Source organism: Neltuma alba, unplaced genomic scaffold (assembly GCF_004799145.2).
Source record: "Neltuma alba isolate B1F8T4 unplaced genomic scaffold, ASM479914v2 tig00010766_pilon, whole genome shotgun sequence".
Lineage (NCBI taxonomy): Eukaryota > Viridiplantae > Streptophyta > Magnoliopsida > Fabales > Fabaceae > Neltuma > Neltuma alba.
In genome coordinates this window covers 131676-151969 of record NW_021635590.1, presented here as the reverse complement: position 1 = coordinate 151969, position 20294 = coordinate 131676, and the positions used below count along the sequence as shown (strand labels likewise).

The 20294-nt window shown below is 39.0% G+C and overlaps 1 protein-coding gene across 2 annotated transcripts in view; it reads left to right on the top strand.

The window, feature by feature from the left end:
- Positions 1-20294, top strand: part of LOC114758887 (NAD-dependent malic enzyme 62 kDa isoform, mitochondrial) — a gene marked incomplete at its 5' end in the record, with an annotated part of 36426 nt that overhangs the window by 7588 nt on the left and 8544 nt on the right. Inside the window, 5 exon segments of one of the 2 annotated variants that reach the window (XM_028947983.1) lie at positions 8541-8652; positions 11223-11336; positions 12380-12445; positions 15412-15484; positions 15560-15646. In XM_028947983.1, the coding sequence (XP_028803816.1) occupies positions 8541-8652; positions 11223-11336; positions 12380-12445; positions 15412-15484; positions 15560-15646 (452 nt within the window). 2 annotated transcript variants of the gene reach the window in all.

The window sequence follows — 20294 nt, the reverse complement described above, 5'->3', positions numbered from 1 at the left end:
GGGGTTCACTCAGACATATGGAATAGACTACAATGAGACTTTTGCTCCTGTTGCCAAGTTAAATACCATCAGGGTTCTTCTATCTATTGCTGCGAATCTTGACTGGCCTCTTCAACAACTTGATATTAAAAATGCATTCTTAAATGGAGAATTGAAAGAGGAAGTGTACATGAGGCTTCCACCCGGTTTTGATAAAGGGAGAGATGGTCAGGTATGTAAACTAAAAAGGTCTATATATGGTTTAAAGCAATCACCCCGAGCTTGGTTTGACAGGTTTTCTACAGTTCTCAAGAATGAAGGTTACAAACAGAGTTTATCAGATCACACCATGTTTGTTTCAAGAAATGGAGACTTAATAACCATCCTCATTGTGTATGTGGATGACATCATCCTTACTGGCAATGATGTCAAGGAAATAGACAGAATTAAAGCTGCCCTCAACAAGCATTTTGAAGTAAAAGACCTTGGGAACCTTAAATATTTCTTGGGTATGGAAGTAGCCAGATCCAAACAGGGAATCTATGTTTCTCAACGAAAGTATATCCTAGATTTACTCAAGGAAACAGGGATGCTTGGGTGTAGGCCTAGCAAGGTTCCTATCAGCACCAAGAAGAAAAAGGCTAGAAAAGACAAAAATCCAGCAAAAACAGAAAAAGAAGCCGCACAAAGAAAGAAGCAAGAGAAAGATGAGGCAGCCACGAATAAAGGACAATATCAAAGACTGGTTGGTAAGCTTATTTATCTCTCCCATACTAGACCAGATATTGCCTTTGCAGTGAGTGTAGCCAGCCAGCATATGCACTCTCCTAAGAAGAAACATATGGATGCAGCATATAAGATTCTAAGGTACCTTAAAGGTACACCTGGTCGGGGACTCTTCTTCAAAAAGAATGATGATAGAAGTGTTGAAATTTATACGGATGCTGACTGGGCAGGGGCCCAGGAAGATAGCAGGTCAACATCAGGTTATTGCACCTTTGTGTGGGGAAATTTGGTGACATGGCAAAGTCAAAAACAAAGAGTAGTAGCCAAGAGCAGTGCAGAATCTGAGTTGAGAGCTCTAGCTCATGGTATTATGGAAGGGTTATGGCTGAAGAGAGTGGCAGAAGAAGCACAATTTAAAATTGAATCTCCTCTAAAGTTTTACTGTGACAACAAGGCAGCCCTGAGTATGGCTCTCAACCCTGTGCAACATAGTAGAACGAAGCATGTTGAAGTTGATCGCCACTTTATAAGAGAGAAGGTTGAAGATGGGATCATTTGTCTATCCTATGTTCCTACAAAGGTACAATTGGCAGATGTTCTCACCAAAGGACTTCCAGAGGAGGTGTTCGAAAAATTCATAGGCAAGTTGGACATGATTAATATCTATGATCCAACTTGAGGGGGAGTGTGGTAATTATGTAAATATTATTATTGTAAATATCTTAGGCTATTATTAGGGAATAGATTACGGGATAATAGGAGGAGGATATCATGGGATTTTATTTTGACGATTGTGACGATCTCAACTATTGATGGTTGAAGATCTCCCCTGTACTCTATATATTCGCTGATTCAATACAGTAAAGATCAATCGGATTATTCAAACCGAAAGTATTCCACAAAAGTAGGATGAATTCTTGAGTCAGGAGGTAGGTCTAATCTGTAAGCAACAGCTCCAACCTTCCCAACCACCTTATAGGAGCCAAAATACCTAGAAGCCAATTTTTGAGAACTCCTAGAAGCAGCAAAAGTCTGTCGGTAAGCTGTAGCTTTAGGAAAACCCATTGCCCAATAGCAAATTCCCGATCAGTTCTGTGATTATCAGCTCTTTGCTTCATTATATTTGCTGCCCTATGGAGATGATGTTTTAAAAGACCCATCATTTCCTCCCTTGCTGTAAAACTCTTGTCCACAGCATCTAAAATTGAATTATGAGGTAAATAGGGAGAATGGATTGACGGTTTCTGCCCATAAAACAATTCATAAGGTGTAGACTTTGCAACTGAATGAAATGAAGTATTATACCATCATTCAGCTTGTACAACCCATTTACTCCAATCCTTGGGTCTTGCCTCACACATGCACCTTAGATATGTTTCCAAACAGCGATTCAGCACCTCTGATTGGCCATCTGTTTGGGGATGATAGGCAAAGGAAAGCTTTTGATCAACCTCCAATATCCTTAAAAACTCTTTCCAGAAGTTGCTCACAAACAAAGGGTCACGATCACTTATGATTTCAGTAGGTGCTCCATGTAATTTATAGATCTAATCCATAAAAGCCTGAGCTAATGTGGTAGCAGAAAATGGGTAAGAGGAATAAAATGAGCATATTTGCTCAAGCGGTCAATAACAACCCAAAGGGTGTCCTTGCCAAGTGATTTGGGAAGTCCCTCAATGAAATCCATAGTCACACTTTCCCAGACTCTACTTGGAATAGAGAGAGGTTGTAGTAATCCCGGAGGTGCAATAGCTTCATATTTACATCTAGCACAAGTATCACAAGCTTTGATAAATTCTGTCACATCATTAATCAATTTTTTCCACCAAAATAAAGCTTTAATGCTTTTGTGAGTAGCTTGTATACCTGAATGGCCCCCTTGAGGACTAGAATGGAGCCATTGTAGGATTTGTGTCCTAAGGGACTGATCTTTGCCAATGACTAGCTTCCCCTTTCTTCTTAGTAATTCACCATCCCAAGTGAAATGCCCCCAAGTTCCATCATGCTGTTGCACCTTATTGAGAAGAGTGGTAGCAAAATCATTGTCCTCCCAACTTGTTTTTATTTTCTACAGTAACTCAGGAGAGGATGTATCAAAAGTTATGTGCATAAGTTGCTGTCTAGGCATTCTAGACAAAGAATCAGCTACAGAATTTTCATCCCCCTTTTTATATTGAATTTCATAGTCAAATCCAGCTAGCTTGGTCACCCAAAACCGTTGAAAAGAAGTATTTAGGTTCTGCCCCAAAAGGTACTTTATACTTTGCTGGTCTATTTTAATGAGAAACTTCTCCCTCTCTAAATATTGTCGCCAATGCAACACAGCCAGCACCACTGCCATAAGTTCTTTTTCATAAACTGAAAGTTGTTGGTGGCTAAGAGCTAATCCCTTGCTGAAAAAGGCTATGGGCTATCATTGCATCGATATAGCCCCAATTCCAGTACCACATGCATCAGTTTCCGCTATAAATTCTTTAGAGAAATCTGGAAGCCTAAGAACAGGAGCTGAAGTAAGAGCACCCTTTAGTGTTTGGAAGGCTTGAGTTGCTGAATCTGACCACTGGAAGGCATTCTTTCATAGTAATAAGGTTAGAGGTCTAGCCAAGTCACCATACCCCTTGATAAACCTCCTGTAATATCCAGCTAACCCCAAGAATCCTCTAAGTTGTTTAATGTTACTAGGAGTGGGCCAATTGACCACAGCTTCTATCTTTTGTGGATCTGTGGAAACCGTGCTATGCTTGATAATGTGACCTAAGTATTCCATAGCAGCTGCAGCAATGGTACACTTACTCCTCTTAACAAAGTAACAATTCTCTTGCAAGATTTTGAATGCTATCTGTAAGTGTTCTTAATGGTCTGCAAGAGAAGAACTATAAATCAATATATCATCAAAGAAAACTAAAATAAATTTTCTAAGAAATGGTATAAAAATGTCATTCATAGCTCCCTGAAAAGTGGCTGGTGCATTAGTCAAGCCAAAAGGCATGACCAGCCACTCAGTGTCCAAAATGGGTTTTGAAAGCTGTCTTATGAGTATCCTCTGGTTCCATACGAATTTGGTGGTAGCTAGCCCTAAGGTCTAGCTTAGTTAACCACCTAGCTGCACTCAATTCATCAAAAAGATCCTCTACTAAAGGAATGGGGTACTGATTTTTGACAGTATATTTATTAAGCTCTCTATAGTCCATGCACATCCTCCATGTCCCATCTTTTTACTTTACTAATACTATAGGAGCTAAAAAGGGTGAGCAACTATCCTGAATTACCCCACTCTAATAATTCATTTACAATCTTTTCAATAACATCTTTTTGTGCTGTTGGGTATATATAAGGTTTCAAACTAATAGGATTTGTCCCCTTTTTGAGAACAATAGGATGGTTATGGCCCTCTCTTAAAGGAGGTAATCCCTTAGGATCCCCAAAAACTTCATGAAAATCATCCAGGACCCCTTGAATTTCAGTAGGAATACTGTTGTCCTCATGTGAAACAGCAAGGCATTGGACTTCCGTTCCCCTTCTGGTGACCAATTGTAGGAGGAAGAGCTGTTCTTCCTTCAAATGAGCAGTTTCAATCTTTGCTAGTTGCACCATTTGACAGGTGTTTGGAATGTTAGCCTGTAATTTCTGCAGCTTCCCTTCATACCAGAAAAACGTAGTGAGAGTTTCATAATCCTAGAAAGCATTTTTAATACTTTTAAGCCATTTTAAACGAATAACTAAATCATAAGTTTTAAGATCTAAAATTCTGAAATAAAAAACAAATTCTAGGCCCTACATTTTCCAACGAAGTCCTTCCCAAAGTCCATGAACTTTGAGCCATCTGCTACTGATACAAAGGATGTGTCTTTTGTATCAGTTTCCCATCCCAGCTTCTTGGCAAGCCCAAGGTCCATGAAATCATGTGTGCTGCCACTATCAACAAGGATTTGAATGGCACGCTTTTTAATAGTCCCTTGGACCCTCATGGCATCTGCACTGTTGGTCCCTTCAATAGCATGTAAGGATATGCGTGGACTGATCTCTGCGTCATCCCCCTCTATGGCTTCCAAATCTTCTTCAGCATTGTCCTCGTGTTCCAAAAGAACAAAATGAAGTTGCATTTTCTGACGTTGTGGGCATTTGTGATCTCTGGAAAATTTTTCATGGCAGAAGAAACAGAGATTCTTGGCCCTGTGGTCAGCTTCCTCGTCTGCAGATAAGGTTTTAAACACGCTTTAGTGTTCTTTTTAAAGATGTAGAAGAGTTTCTGAAAGATGAAGAAAACTTATCCTTAGGGTGGGACCCATTGCTCAAGGAAGTGTTTTTCGGTTGAGTCAATGTATTTGGAGTAGAAGACGCCACCTGGTTTGCAATAGACACGTGGGATACAGACTTGAGGGACGCGTTCTTACTGGTTTGCTTCAATATGGCTATTTCTTGAATCCTCGCAAGCCTCCGAGCCTCACGCAATGTTCTCGGGTTGAACATCTGAACCGAGACTTCAATGTCTGGTTTGAGAGCCGAGACATAGGCATCCACAAGGTAGTCTTCTGAGAGATCGAGCTTTGCTGTGATTGAGTCAAACTCGGCGTTCAAGTCTGCCAGGGAGCCCGTTTGATGCAGATGAGTGAACTCGGCCATGGGAGTGTCGAGCAAGGGGCCGAACGTGTCTCGGAGCAGGTCGACATATTCCTCCCATCCCATCGGTCGTCCCCTAGGCTGTTTTTTGACCGCCAGATGCCACTTGAAGGTCTTATTGTCCAAATGCAATGACGCGACCTTCACCTTCGACGCCTTTGAGTCTCATCAAATTCAAAGAATCGCTCACAGCGCGCAATCCATGCAAGAACGTCGGTACCGTTGAATCTTGGAAAGTCCATTTTCGTCAGCTGGGTCGGTCGTTGATACCCATTCTTGTTTCCTCGTCGATCTTGATCAGGGCGTCGCTCGTGGTCATGGTTCTGGGCAATGATAGCACATTCACGAAAATCTCAAACAAGGTTCTGTAATTGAGTATTGAAGCCCAAGACTGTTTCTTGGAGTTCATCGATGGTGCCTAGGCGTTGTTCGATCAAAGCCAAGCGTTCTTCCATTATTCTCGCCTGGCCACGGGTAAGTACCGTACACCAAGGATGATTTTAGAAAATAGTGTGAGGAAAGATGGGCTCTGAATACCATTGATAGGATAGAAATAGAAAAGAGAGATAGAAGAGGGTTCAGGGAAGGAGAAAAATGGAGAAAGATAGGAATTAGGAGGAGAGAATCAGAGGAGGGGTGATCCAAGAGAGAAGACAGAGAGAAAAATAGAGAGCATACTGAATAGTGTGCTGTATATTCATGAAATTACCCTGGTCATGTCTATTTATAGGCCTAATTACAAAACTAATCCTACTTAAATAACTCTCCTAACAGTTAGTGACCGTTGCTCCTACTACTATTTAAAAATAATTACAATAATACATCATCCTGTGTTTTTACCAACATGTTTATTAAGATCATTGCCAATAAAAATCTTTTCCATGGTTGGTAATCACATATCCGTCCAAAATTTCTCCTTAAGATGGTCTTCCGCTCCTACTTGAGGTGCATAAGCACTAATCACATTGATAGTATCCCTCCCCACCATTATTCTTAAAGAAATGATTCTGTCTTCTATCCTTTTGACTCCCACCACATTCTGTTTCCATTCATTATCAATGATAATACCAGCTCCATTCCTTGTGCCTACCTTTTCCGTATACCAAAGTTTAAATCCATTAGTAAATTCGAAGGTCTTCTCTCTAGCGTATTTAGTTTCTTGTAGGTACAAAATATTAATCTTCCTTTTTACTTCCACCACCTCTCTTGATTTACCATACAGTGTCCCAACGTTCCAAGTGCTAAACTTGATTTTGTTTTCATGAACTAACTTCTTTAGCCGCCTTTGTCCATAAGAGTGTAGTAGCCCTTGCTCATTTAACACTATATTCGGGTCACAATGCAGCGGCTTTTGTTCATTTCTCACTGTACTCGAACCATACAGTACGTCACTTCTGGGCAACGATCTAGCAGTAACACAATTTCTTCGTTGATCCATGTCATAAAAGATTCGACAGAGTTTTACGTTGGCTGTCGAGTGCTTAACACAACCCTCCTCTTTTACCCGGGCTTGGGATTGACTATGCAACATAGGCAGAGTTTAAATTAAAAATTACAGTCAAATAAAGAAAATAGGATTTTAAAAAGATTAGTAGTATTATGATTAACAATAAATTTGGATTAGAATTAGAACACTTGAAGGAGATGTTGAAAACATTACAGCAGCATGAGCTGGTTATTAGTCCTGGCAAATGTAGCTTCGGGCAGAGCAAATTGGAATACCTTGGCCACATAAGTTCAGCTCAAGGTGTGCAGGCTGATTCAGCCAAGATTAAAGCCATGGTTAGGTGGCCAACACCCACAGGTGCTAAGAGTTTGAGAGGGTTCATAGGCCTTACCCTTTTTATGGCAGAATTGTGGCTCCCCTAGCTGAATTATTTAAGACAAATGCATTTCAGTGGAGTGACAAAGCTTAAACAGCCTTTGAAAAATTGAAGGCGGCTATGGTAACAGCCCTTGTTTTTAGCTATGCTGGATTTTCAACGTCCCTTTAAACTTGAAGCTGATGCTCGTGGCATTGGTGTGGGAGCTGTGTTAGCTCGAAAAGGAAACCCATAGCATATTTTAGCCAGCAACTTTCAGAGATAAATAAGAGGGGCTTGGTTTATGAGAAAGAATTAATTGCCATTGTTCTTGCTGTGAAGAAATGGCAACACTACTTGGCTGCAAAACCTTCTATCACCAAAATTGATCAAAAAGCTCTCAAGCATCTTCTAGAACAATGCATCATTTCTCCAGATCAAAAGGGAGGGGTGTCTAAACTGAATGATTACAAATTCGATATTCAGTACAAGCTGGGAAGATAAAATCATGCTACTGATGCTTTATTAGGGAGGGACAGCCATGAGATATCCTTATGGCTATGGTTGGCAACACGAAGTGGTCCTCACAAGTCACCATGTATGTTTCTGAAGGGTTTGGTAGATGTATAAGTGGCCCTAGGATAGGGGGATTGATGTTCTCTTGCAAGTTCACACACCTTATACTGAATGGTACAAATGTTGTAGTTAGGCCTGAAGTTTGGGAGCAACGATTGAAGGTAGTGGAAGTTATGGTGGTCTATGCTCTTATGCCATAACATAAAATCATTAAGTTTCGAGGCAGATGCATAATGACTTATTGTAGGCGAGAGTGAATTTCTCACTCGGTTGACCTCAAAATAGTATAGCCCCTTATACTCGTTAGCACTTCCAGCTGTCACACCAGAGGATAGGTCCTAAAAAACACAATGACATTGGAGGAATTTAGTGAAACAATTTGATTGCTTGGTTAATTGAGAAATTGAAATGAGACTGCTATCAAGTTTAGGCACATGAAGGGCAAATTCTAAAACTACAGAATCTGAAACACTGATACTCCCTTTGCCAGTAACCGACGCGAAGATAAGAGAATAAAAGCTCATTAAGCCTCATAGACACTAAAAACGTTTAATAATAACTAATGAATGCTAAGATAATAGCTATACAAGAGATGATAAATATTCCTACAAGTACGAAGGTAATCAACAATATCTTTATTTCATCATATAGCCTCTTGTGGTTCACATCCTAACATTTCTTCTTTTTTTTAGGTAATTTAAAATGCACAGCTGATTTTGTTTGAGAAACGTGGGTTCTTTTTTTATGTAAATCTTTTCTTAGTTTTCTGGCATTGAGGAGATCTGTTTACTTGGGATGATGACAGGGCTTCTTATGGTTATATCTTTGATGATGCAGTGCAGGAGTTGGTGTTCTTAATGCTGCAAGGAAAACAATGGCGAGGATGTTGGGTAATAATGAAGTAGCTTTTGAGAGTGCAAAGAGTCAATTCTGGGTTGTTGATGCTAAGGTATTGAATAGCACCTAGAAGATAGTCAGTTTGTGTGATCAAATTAATATATGATTGAAATGGCATTTGTTTATTTAATATTTTAGTGGGTACTTGTGTACCATTGGTGTTTGTCTTTCATGACCCTGTCTAGTGCTTTGGAACTTAGGGCGAGTGTTAGAAAAGAAAAAAGAGTATACATTTTAAAGGACTAGGATTCTATATTATTAATAATCTTGGAGTTTGTTTTTGTTTTGATGTGGGCTGTGCTTGAAAGGCTTAATCTCAAGTGGCTCATACTTGAAGGATACTAAAAAAGCTTATGATCAAGTGGCAAGAGTGTTGCCATGGAAAGCCTTGAGAGGAGTTTGGCAACCCCTTACAATCACGTGAGCTGAGGGAAAACTCTTTACATACTTACCTTGTATACCATAAAATTACTTCTAAAAAGCTAATCTAAATACCCTTTCAGAGAAACAAAGGTGTTCACATTGCATAGATTAGAGCTATAGAGAACATTTATGAGGGGGTTACAACTAGCGTGAGAACCCTTGGATGTGAGGCAAAGGGCTTCCTTATAAAAATTTTTCTCCGTAATGGATTATTTTTTAGTCCTTGTGGATCTGACTTGGTTTTGGACGTTTGATTGAGCTCATTCAAGAGGAAATCACCAAATACATGCTCATTGCAAATGACGTAATCTTAATTGCAGTGTCAAGAGATTAACTTTAATCCGAGTTATGAAGACTGAGTTTGAAATTGATGTGTTTCTGCCTGAGTAGGGTCAACATTTAATATATGCACTGTAAGTATAACAAGAGGTAAGTTAGAAATGATATGAAGATAAAAATTGGAGATAAGATCATACAATAATATGAAAGGAGAGTGAAATTGATGTGGATGTTATGGATAGGCTATAAGTGTGGTTGCTGAAATGGAGACAAGTGTTAGGAGTTATCTGTGATCATAGAGCACCTATGAAATTTGAAGGGGAATTTTATTGAACTGCTATAAGATCTAAGTTATTTTATGATCATGAAAGTTGGGTGTTGAAAAGATAAGATTCATAATGACTATCAGATAAAGTTGGTGTGGCGTCTATTAAGGTGAAAATGATACAAAATTGTTCATGATGGGTTGGACAAATGCAAAAAAGAGTGCCTGGCAAGGAGAGTGCCTTATGAAGATGCCAATGAAGAGGGTTTGGAAGATAGTTTTTAGCCTTATGAAGAAAGATAGAGGAAGCCTAAAAAAAGATGCATAAAATTATGAGGTAGTGGGTGAGAATCAGGGTTTAAAGAAGGCTTTGGTTTCTGGCGAGGAGACTCCCTGGTTTCTTAAACTCTAGGCTGTGGTAGGAGCTTTGTTTTTTGATATATATTATGATATGATATGCTTTGGACATGGATGGGAAAAGAATTTTTCATTCTATTTTCTCTCTCTTCATGTCACTGTTCATTATTTTTATCTTGTGTTACCTTTTACTGCTTTCATGGCTGTAATACACTGTTTCTTTTTGTAAGCTCACACCAATACACCATCTATCAGGGTAACAGTCTCATTTCTTGCGTTGGGGAAGGGGAGCTATTTATTAGTTATTATTAATTATTAATATACATGAGTTCCATCATTTTAAAACGTGGTTCCCAACCGTGTCTATTTCAGTAAGGGAACAAATAATGGTGCTGAGGTTTACCCATATGCAGATTGGGTTAGCTCAGTTACTAACAAGCAATCTTCCTCAGGTTATTGCATATTTGTGTGGGTAAATCTTGTAGTTTAAAGAAGTATAAAACAATATGTTGTGGCCAGGAGCAATGCTAAAGCAGTGTAGAGCCTTTCAACAAAGTTGGAGGAATCTGGTTGAAAAGACTTCTTGGACAATTCATAGTCACCATAGAGGGACCTATGAGAGTTCTCTGTGGCAATGTGGCCACCATTAGTATTGCAAAACATTTTGTGGATCTTGACGGGGCAAAGTGGATGGCATCTTAACTAAGGCTATATCAAGAATGAAATATGAAGACTTGACATCCATGCTGGTTTTGTTGAAAATATACAGTCTAGCTTGAGGGAGAGTGTTGAAATCCTGTGTTTATTCCCATTATGTCTTGTTTTTCTGTTTCTATTATTTCTCCATTTTTTTGGGGGGATTTATAGCGGTTGATTTTTTTTTTTTGGGGGGGGGTTGGGATTCGATGCCAAATACCTGTTTATGAGAGGAATCATCTATTTGAATAAAATAAGAATTCAGAATCTAACTAATATGAATTTTTGCCCACTTTATATTAAACATAAAATATGCAATAATATAGAAGTACAATGTACTAATTATGAAATCCAATCCCAGCCCATTCTCATTGCCTAAATAAATCAGCACTTTTTTTTTTTAACTATATAAATCACAATGATTATGATTTTTCATATTTTATAATTTTGTCTATGACATTGGCATTTTCTTCGGCCTAATTGTTTAGTAAGTCAGATTTACATTTTGTACTACTAGTATGATTGGCTGATATACTTGGTATGTCTGAGGGTGATTCCCCCAACCACTGATACAAAAAAATTACTCTTTTTTGTAAACGTAGGGTTTAATCACAGAAGAACGTGAAAATATTGACCCAGATGCCGTGCCTTTTGCTAGAAACGTGAGAGAGGCTGATCGTCAAGGACTAAAGGAAGGTGCTAGCCTTGTGGAAGTGGTTTGTAAAATGATCTTTCTCATTTTAGTATGGCTTATGAAATATCAAAATATGATTTAAATTTGAAGTTTTGTGAACAGCATGTGTGTTGAAGTAATTATGAAACTTAAAAAAAGAAAAAACGAAAAAAAAAAACAAGCCTGAATTTCTATTTTTAGATCTTGTGCATATTGAAAAGATAAGCTAGATGTACTATATTATTTGTGGTTTACCATTCATGAGCGAATATTCAACAATCTGCATCTTTAATCCATCAGATTCACATTTCACTTGGAAGACTAGGTTAGAAGCCTTGTAATTCATCAAAAGAAGATAGCATCTATGATGAGTGATTATGAAAAAAAATGTACATGAAACAGAAGTAGTTGCCTTGTGTCATATCACGATTTCATTGGTGACCATATTTGTGCTGTCAAGTCTTCTTGCTAATGATGTCAACAGAGAGAGAGAGAGAGAGAGAGAGAGAGATTAATGGGTTGCTTGACTTGCTATGGAAATAATCCTGTGTCTATTTGCAATAAATCAAATATAAAGGCTGTGTAATTCGCCAAGATCATTATACGTGAATACGTTTATTTTAGCATAACTGTCATGTACCAACACTCGTCTTGTTGAAGAAGGTTCAAACATGTTCTGCTTGTATTACACAGAACCCAGTAATATGCAAACTTCTGTTGTGTCTATTTATAATTATAAATTAGATCATGTATGAGGATGATACGACTAGGACAAGCCCAATCCATGAGTAATTAGCATTACTTTTTCCCTCTAATTATCTATCTTACACTCGCTCTGTTTAATCAAATGGAACTTTTTATTGCAATTGTAAAATATCACATTTTAATGAAAACATGAGCCAGCTCTTGCCTTGGGTTATCTTGTGGCTTCTGTTTCTTGAAAACGACAAAAAACCAATGTCTTATTTGCTTCCATGCACTGGATCGGATTTTATTATCATGTCCATTATATTTTAAATTACTTTTTATTGTTTTAATAATTTAACTGCTGTTTCGCATGCACTGTGCGTAAATTTTGGCATCCAGGTGAAGCAAGTAAAGCCTGATGTGCTTTTAGGATTATCTGCTGTTGGAGGATTATTCTCAGAAGAGGTATAGATAGAACTAATGTTGAGCTTGGATTATTCATTTGATATTCTACATTTTGTCTGATTAGCAACATTTGATTTACGTTAATGTTCTCTACTTGCTATTGGAATGTTTAAGGTAAATTTTCAAATGTTCAATGTCCTCATATTGCATTAATGCATCGCACCGAAAAAAAAAAAAAAAAATCACCTATCTGCAATTTGAATTTTTCCCTGGGGCATAATTTTAAGTTTTGTTTGGTGCGCTAAGACTCTGATTGACGTAAGCTTGTTATGGAGATGGATACTTTGAAGAGTAGAGAGGACCAGGGGGAAGCAATAAATTTGAGTCATTGAGAGGGCCTTGGTAAGGTAAAGTGAAACAGTTAAAACATGCACTTAGCTAGGAAAAGAAGGGTTATATTGGCTTAATCTCCTCTGCGAAGGTTTCTCAAGTCTTAACAACTAAAAGATTCTCAATAGTTAAGAACGGTGTTCTCTAAACTCAAGAAAGGATGGAGGCCAACACGTAAGAATGGGTTCCTCCAGAGTGACCGTGTGGAAAAGGGCCAGAGAGATTGGATGACTGTGGGTAACCTGAGTTCTGAGTCTTATAAGGATCTAGTAAAGGGAAGATTGGGGGAGCATTTAAGAGGAAGCTATATCAATACCTATAAAGGCCTCAAGTGGATATGTAACGGGTGAGGTTCACTTAAGTAAGAACTCCTAAAAAGTTGAAGGATATTGACTTTCAAAATCATTGTCTGAGTAGACACAATAAGCTTGTTTTAGGGCACTAATGATACATGATATAATGATACCTTAAAACAGATAGAGTAACCTTAAAAATTATGAATACAATAGAAAATATCAACTTAAAACCCTTCCTTACCTTGACAAAGCGACCATGCTTAGGGTATGGAGGTGCTTTCACTTTGATCCTCCCAAGCTATTCCCAAAATTACTTCCAGTGGAAAGGAGGGTCTTCATAGAGCTCCTCACTTTGTCAATGCTGGGTGTTGTAGGACACAAAGGTGTGTGTAAAATTCATTTTAAGGGTATTATTTTCTGTCAAAGTCGAGGCTAACTTGGTGTGGTTCTCCTCATAACTTGTCTAATTGCATCACATTATCCCCCCCCCCCCCCCCCCAAAACCCCCATTTTCACTTTTTGTCCTTACTGACCTATGGATTTTTGCATCTTATGTACTTTCCGTGATGATACCTCATATTCTAGTAAATGTCCATGTGCTTATGCAAAATTAACATACTAAAGGAAATAGAAAATTACAACTTGACAAGATTGTTTCTTTCCAATGATGCCATGGATTTGTAGAAGGGGGAAGTTGAAATTTGGCAGCTGTAGTTTTTGCTATCTTCCTCTCAGAAGTATTTTGTTAGTTTTATAAGTGTTGTAAAGTTAGTTATGCTTATGCATAAGCTTAGTTTCATGAGTTCAAATCTTCGATCAGGGTATTCATCCCTTTTATTTAAGGTGCTCAATAATATGGCATAGAAAATGTACAAAGCCGATGATGTCTGGGAACTGCGATCCTCCACTGCACGCAATGTTTAATAATCTGGACTGATGTTTCTATTGGCAATAGATGTTTATTGCTCAACGGTTTGGTTCAGAAACATGGGAAGGAAAAAGTTGCGGAGAAGGCATGGACACCAAACAAAATAGTGCTATTCAAAGACTCAATTACTGCATATATATAACACTGACTTCTCAATTTTTATTCTTGCTGTACTGTAGCAATACAGAGACACTTGTGCCTTTTACCTTGGGTGTACTATAAGAATTATTCTGACATTTAATTTCACAAGGCTAATGTGGTATTTTCCAGAAAGGTGTCAATTTCACAAGGATAATGTTGTGGTATTTTCCAGAAAGGTAAGAGAGAGAACAAGAAAGAGAGATTCGGATAGAGGGAGAGCAGGGCCAAGAATTGAGGGTAAACTGGATATACTTCTATTATTCACAACAAAACAAAATAGTCTGATACAACAAGACTTCAATACATCTATTATAGCTGCTAATCGAACTACTAATCCTACCTTCCCTCTTCTAACGGCTATATGCTATGAGCACAGAAAAATGTAAATGGCAGAAGATAATACTTCTATTAATGGTCAAGCTCAACATACATCATAGCCGTATTCATCATAGATTCAGCAACATCGAAAGGGAAATCTAATAAGAAATAAGAACAAATAACAAAAGGTTGCAGAAAAAAGGAAGGGAGGGAGAGAGTGAACCACACAGGGAGAAGATTCCAATTCTAATCACACCCTCCCATATGTCATTTATCTTATTATATAGTCTTCTAATTCCCTCAGCTTCCAGGTCTTTCTTTTCACCCTCTAACTTTTACTCCCGGGCCCATGCTTGATTGTTGGATCATGGATCACTAATGGGTCCTGTGGAGGTGGGTCCTGAATCGGGCTCAAGTTTCCTCCATTCATCACACTATATTAATAATGGCCCTAGCTATTAATATTTATATTTTACATAACAGCTAAAGCCATAGCATAGCTCAATATTCAATCTCCATACCAGATTAGGAACCTCATATTATTTCTTACTCTTGAAGATAGGTACAGGATGTGCTATATTTAAATAAAGACTATGCATCCTAGTGCACCTAGCATTTTGCAGCAACTTGTGAATACTGAAGAAAGCAAGTAATCCAACCGGCATAATGTGTACACTTAGATCCCTTGGTTCTTTTGCCATCCCTTTCTTAGTCAATAATGTTTTTAACGTTTGTAAGTTTAGAATTTCTTGGTGATAATTTCATTCATTTGCATTGAAATAATAGGATAAGTTACTCCATCTGGGCTACCGGCAAAGCATTTGCTTGTCTTGTGCATGTAAAATAGGATAAAGAGGGATATAATCACATCTCAGCCATTTCTTTGATGTATATGATTTTTTACGTTAGCTTGATTTTCATCAATATACTGATAATTCTGTCCTATTTTCCAGGTGTTAGAAGCCCTCAAGCATTCAACATCTACAAGACCAGCTGTATTTGCCATGTCAAACCCGACAAACAATGGTGCTGATTTTTTCACCATGTTACTTTTTATCTGATTCTATTGCTAACGTAACTGGTCCTATCATTTCGTGACAGCTGAATGCACCCCTGAGGAAGCTTTCTCCATTTTGGGTGACAGCATTATATTTGCAAGTGGGAGTCCCTTCAAGGATGTTGATCTTGGTATGTAATCTGCCTGCACGAAAATTGTTGAAGCAATCAGATCATTTATTTCATATTTATCATGTCTAGTATTCTGATTGTATATGGGGAGTGTAAAGATATGAAAAGATATGTAAATATTATACAATTAGTATAGGATTTGATATGATATTATTTCCTCATAATGAGCCATTAATGCATAGGCTCCTATCTCTTGTATATATATGCATAATCTGATAATGAATAATACAAGGAATTATTTCACAATTCTCTTTAGAACTAACATGGTATCAGAGCAGGCATTTTAGGGTCATTTTTTTTTCTTGTTTTCGGACTCTGGTTGCGAATTGCGTTTCTAGTTCTTCATCAGCCCTTGTGCTCACTGTTATTTCAGCGTCTAGTGGAAGTATGGGCCGGATAGGGAGGAGCACAAGGTCCCGATCAGCCATTCCCTAAATTTTTGTTGCTGTCGCGTGGGCCTCATGTGTCGTCACGTCCTTCGTATGTTTGCCCACGCGCTAGCGTGTGATCGTCTTTTTCGGTGAGGTTTCCAATGGCGTTCTACTTTTTTGAGATTGACTCCACTTTTCCGGCCTGTTTGTGAAGGTTTTGAGGTTTGGAAGTAACGTTTGGTAATTGGGCTCTCTCTCTCTCTCTCTCTCTCATGTTCCATGCTATGAGGTTGAATTTGTTTGCTTCTTATTTGTGGTACACTGTTCTTAAGCTGTTGGTGTAGCTTTTGTTCCATCTACCTCTATTTGGTGACTTATATGCTCCTGGTATGGCACTTTGGTCGTACGTCTCCTCTCTACGATCTTTTGTTGAATATTATAATTATGACTGAACGTAAATCTGTTTCTGAGATTGTTCCAACTGTTACAAAAATTACTGATGATAAGTTGACCTGGACCAACTACTTGGATTGGAGTAAAACTATTCGACTCTATCTGCGAAGTATTGAGAAAAAAGATCATTTGAAGGATGATCCTCCCAAGACTATTTTGCGCGACTATTTTTCCAGATCCATAATTCTATTGATGGTGAAATTCTTCCCTTTGTTAATCACTGTAAATTTGTTAAAGAACTTATAGGCTAGCTAGAATTCTTGTATTCAGGCAAGAGAAATATCTCTTGCGTTTACGAAGTTTGCAAGGTTTTCTATCACACAGAAAAGCAGGATTGTCCTCTCAAGGCATATTTTATGGACTTTAAGGTGTATGAAGAGATGAATAAGTTAATGCCTCTTACTGTTGATTTGAAGATCCAACATGAGTAATGGAAGGAAATGGCTATCATGAGTTTCCTCACTGGTCTCCCACCTGAGTATGTGACAGTTCACTCTCAAATATTCTCTAGCTCTGAGATTTCTAATCTTCAAGATGTGTTTTCTCACATAATGTGAGCTGATAATCTCTTACCACCAGCTGCTAGCACTTCTGCAAGTGCTTTGATCGATTGGGGCCAAAATGACAATCGAAGTCACAGTGATAACCATGGGGCACCTGCTCACCATAATTGGACACCTACTTGTGGTGGTTCAAAGCAAGGGGGCCCATCATGACTCAAATGGCGTGTTATGGTATTATTGCAAAGAACCAGGTCATACAAAACGTACTTGTCATAAGCTTCAGAACTGTAGTTTTTGGAGAATGAAAGATGTATTTTATTGATACTTCGATTGGGTATTTATATACAATAGAGGAGCCTAGGTATTAATGGCTCATTGATATGAAATCATATCATATCGTATCCTATATACTAATTACAGGATATTTACATATCTTATAATATCTCCTATAATATCTCTACACTCCCCCTCAAGTTGGAGCATAGATGTCAATCATGCCCAACTTGTTACAAAGATATTCAACTCGAACCCCATTGAGAGCTTTGGTGAGAAGATCACCCAACTGGTCGCTGGATCTGACATGTCCTGTAGAGATGAAGTTTTCCTTGAGCTTGTCTCGGACGAAATGACAGTCAATCTCAATATGTTTCGTTCGTTCATGAAAGACTGAATTCGAAGCTATGTGTAGGGCTGCTTTATTATCACACCACAGCTTTGCCGGTAACGAGGTTTTAAGACCAACCTCTTTTAGTAGCTGGTATATCCAAACTATCTCACATACAGATTGCGCCATGGCTCTGTATTCCGCTTCTGTGCTCGATCGTGACACCACATTCTGTTTCTTGCTTTTCCAGGACACCAAATTGCCTCCTACAAAAACACAGTATCCTGTAGTAGATCGTCTCGTGGCTTTCGACCCGCCATGATCAGCATCACAAAAATACTCAATGTCTGTGTGACCATGATTCTTGTACAATATCCCACGACCCGGGGATCCCTTCAAGTAGTGTAACACATGCTCTAAGGCTTCCCATTGTCGGACAGTTGGCGCAACCATAAATTGGCTAAGGACACTTACTGGATAAGTGATATCAGGACGGGTCACTGTAAGGTAATTCAATTTCCCAATCAGTCTCCTATACCTCTCTGGATTTTCAAATGGCTTGCTCTTAGCCGCCTCATCAGGATTTTCACATGGTATGCTACCATCAGCATCAAGCAGAGGATTATAGACCATAGGGAAGCTGGTCGGGGCAGCTCCTAGTTTCCCAGTTTCTTTTAGCAGATCAAGAACATACTTTCTCTGAGTCAATAAGATGCCTTTCTTGCTCCTCATGACTTCAATTCCCAGAAAATACTTAAATGAACCCAGATCCTTCGTTTGGAAATGTGAGTTAAGGAACGACTTGAGAGATGAGATCCCCGAGGCATTGTTTCCTGTAATCACAATGTCATCGACATACACAACCAATAGGATCATGCCAGCACTTGTTCGCTGATAGAACACAGAATGATCACACTTACTCTGGTGCAGGCCAAAGTTCTTCACAACAGTACTAAATCTGTCAAACCATGCACGAGGACTTTGCTTTAAGCCATAAAGTGATATCTTAAGGCGACACACCTTCCCATGCTCCCTGAGCAACAAAACCTGGTAGTTGCTCCATGTACACTTCTTCAAGGAGATCACTGTTCAAGAATGCATTTTTGATATCTAATTGATGGAGATCCCAACTATAGGTAGCAGCCATGGAGATGAACAGACGAACAGAAGAGAGCTTGGCCACAGGGGAAAAAGTCTCAGAGTAGTCAATACCATACTTTTGAGCATAGCCTTTTGCGACAAGGCGAGCCTTGAGGCATTCAAGTGTACCATCTGCCTTAACTTTAGGGGTCAACACCCATTTACACCAAATAGCTTTCTTTCCTGCTGGTAAATCTACTAAGGTCCATATGCCAGCACAATGAAGGGCTGCCATCTCTTCTTCCATAGCAGTACGCCAACCCGGGTGGGACAAGGCTTCTTGAAGGGACTTAGGTACTGAAATAGTATCTAAAGAGGCAACAAAGGCACGAGAAACAGAGGGGAGGTGGTTATATGAAACAAAGGAAGAAATAGGATGGGCACAAGTACGTTTACCTTTGCGAAGGGCAATGGGCAAATCAAGGGAGGGATCTGGATCTAGAACAGGAGGTGTCTCAGAGTCAATTGAGGGATCGGCATCTAGACCTGGAACAGGGTCAGGCTCAGGGTGCATGATGCTTGCTGCAGGATCAGATGACGAAGCAGAGAATGGTAGAGCCGAATGTGGCGCAACAGTAGGGGTAGTTTCCTTCAAACGTCTGGTGTAGAACCGAGACAAAGGTGGTTGACCAGGTGCCAATACGGGAGCTGGTGCTGGTGGTGAGCTTGGACTAACAGAATATACTAGAAAGGTATCCTCCTCCACCGGTGGAGAAGGAGAAGCGGAAGCATTAAATGCAAAGTAGGCAACAGATTCCTGAAAAGTGACATCAGCTGAAACCAGATAACGATTCAGAGTAGGAGAAAAACATCGATAACCTTTTTGAACTCGAGAGTAGCCAAGAAAGACACATTTAAGAGACTTGGGGTCCAATTTGGAGACCGTGGGACGCACATCTCGAACAAAACAAACACAGCCAAAGATCTTAGGATCAATAGGGAACAAAGCTTTGGAAGGAAAGAGAGTGGTGTAGGGAATGTTACCATCAAGGACAGAGGAGGGCATGCGATTAATAAGAAAGCAAGCTGTGGAGACCGCATCTGCCCAGAATGGTTTTGGAACCTGCATTTGAAATAAAAGTGCACGGGCCACTTCTAATAAGTGACGATTTTTTCTTTCGGCAACACCATTCTGAGCTGGTGTATCCACACAGGAGGATTGATGAAGAATGCCGTGTTGAAGCATAAAAGAGCGAAAGGATTCAGAAAAATATTCTTTAGCATTATCACTGCGCAAGGTTTGGACAAGTGTATTGAATTGAGTTTTAATTTCGGCAACAAAAGTACAAAAGTGAGAGAAAAGCTCAGAACGATTTTTCATTAAATATAACCAAGTGGTACGAGAATAATCATCAACAAATGTGACAAAATATTTAAAACCACCTTTAGACTCAACTGGACACGAATCCCAAATATCGGAGTGCACTAACTCAAAAGGGGACGAAGCCCGTTTATTGACTCTGGACACTAACGGTAGACGATGATGTTTAGCAAACTGACACGACTCACAATCTAAAGATGACAAATGTTGAAACTGAGGATAAACCTTTTTTAAAGAGGATAAAGATAAATGACCC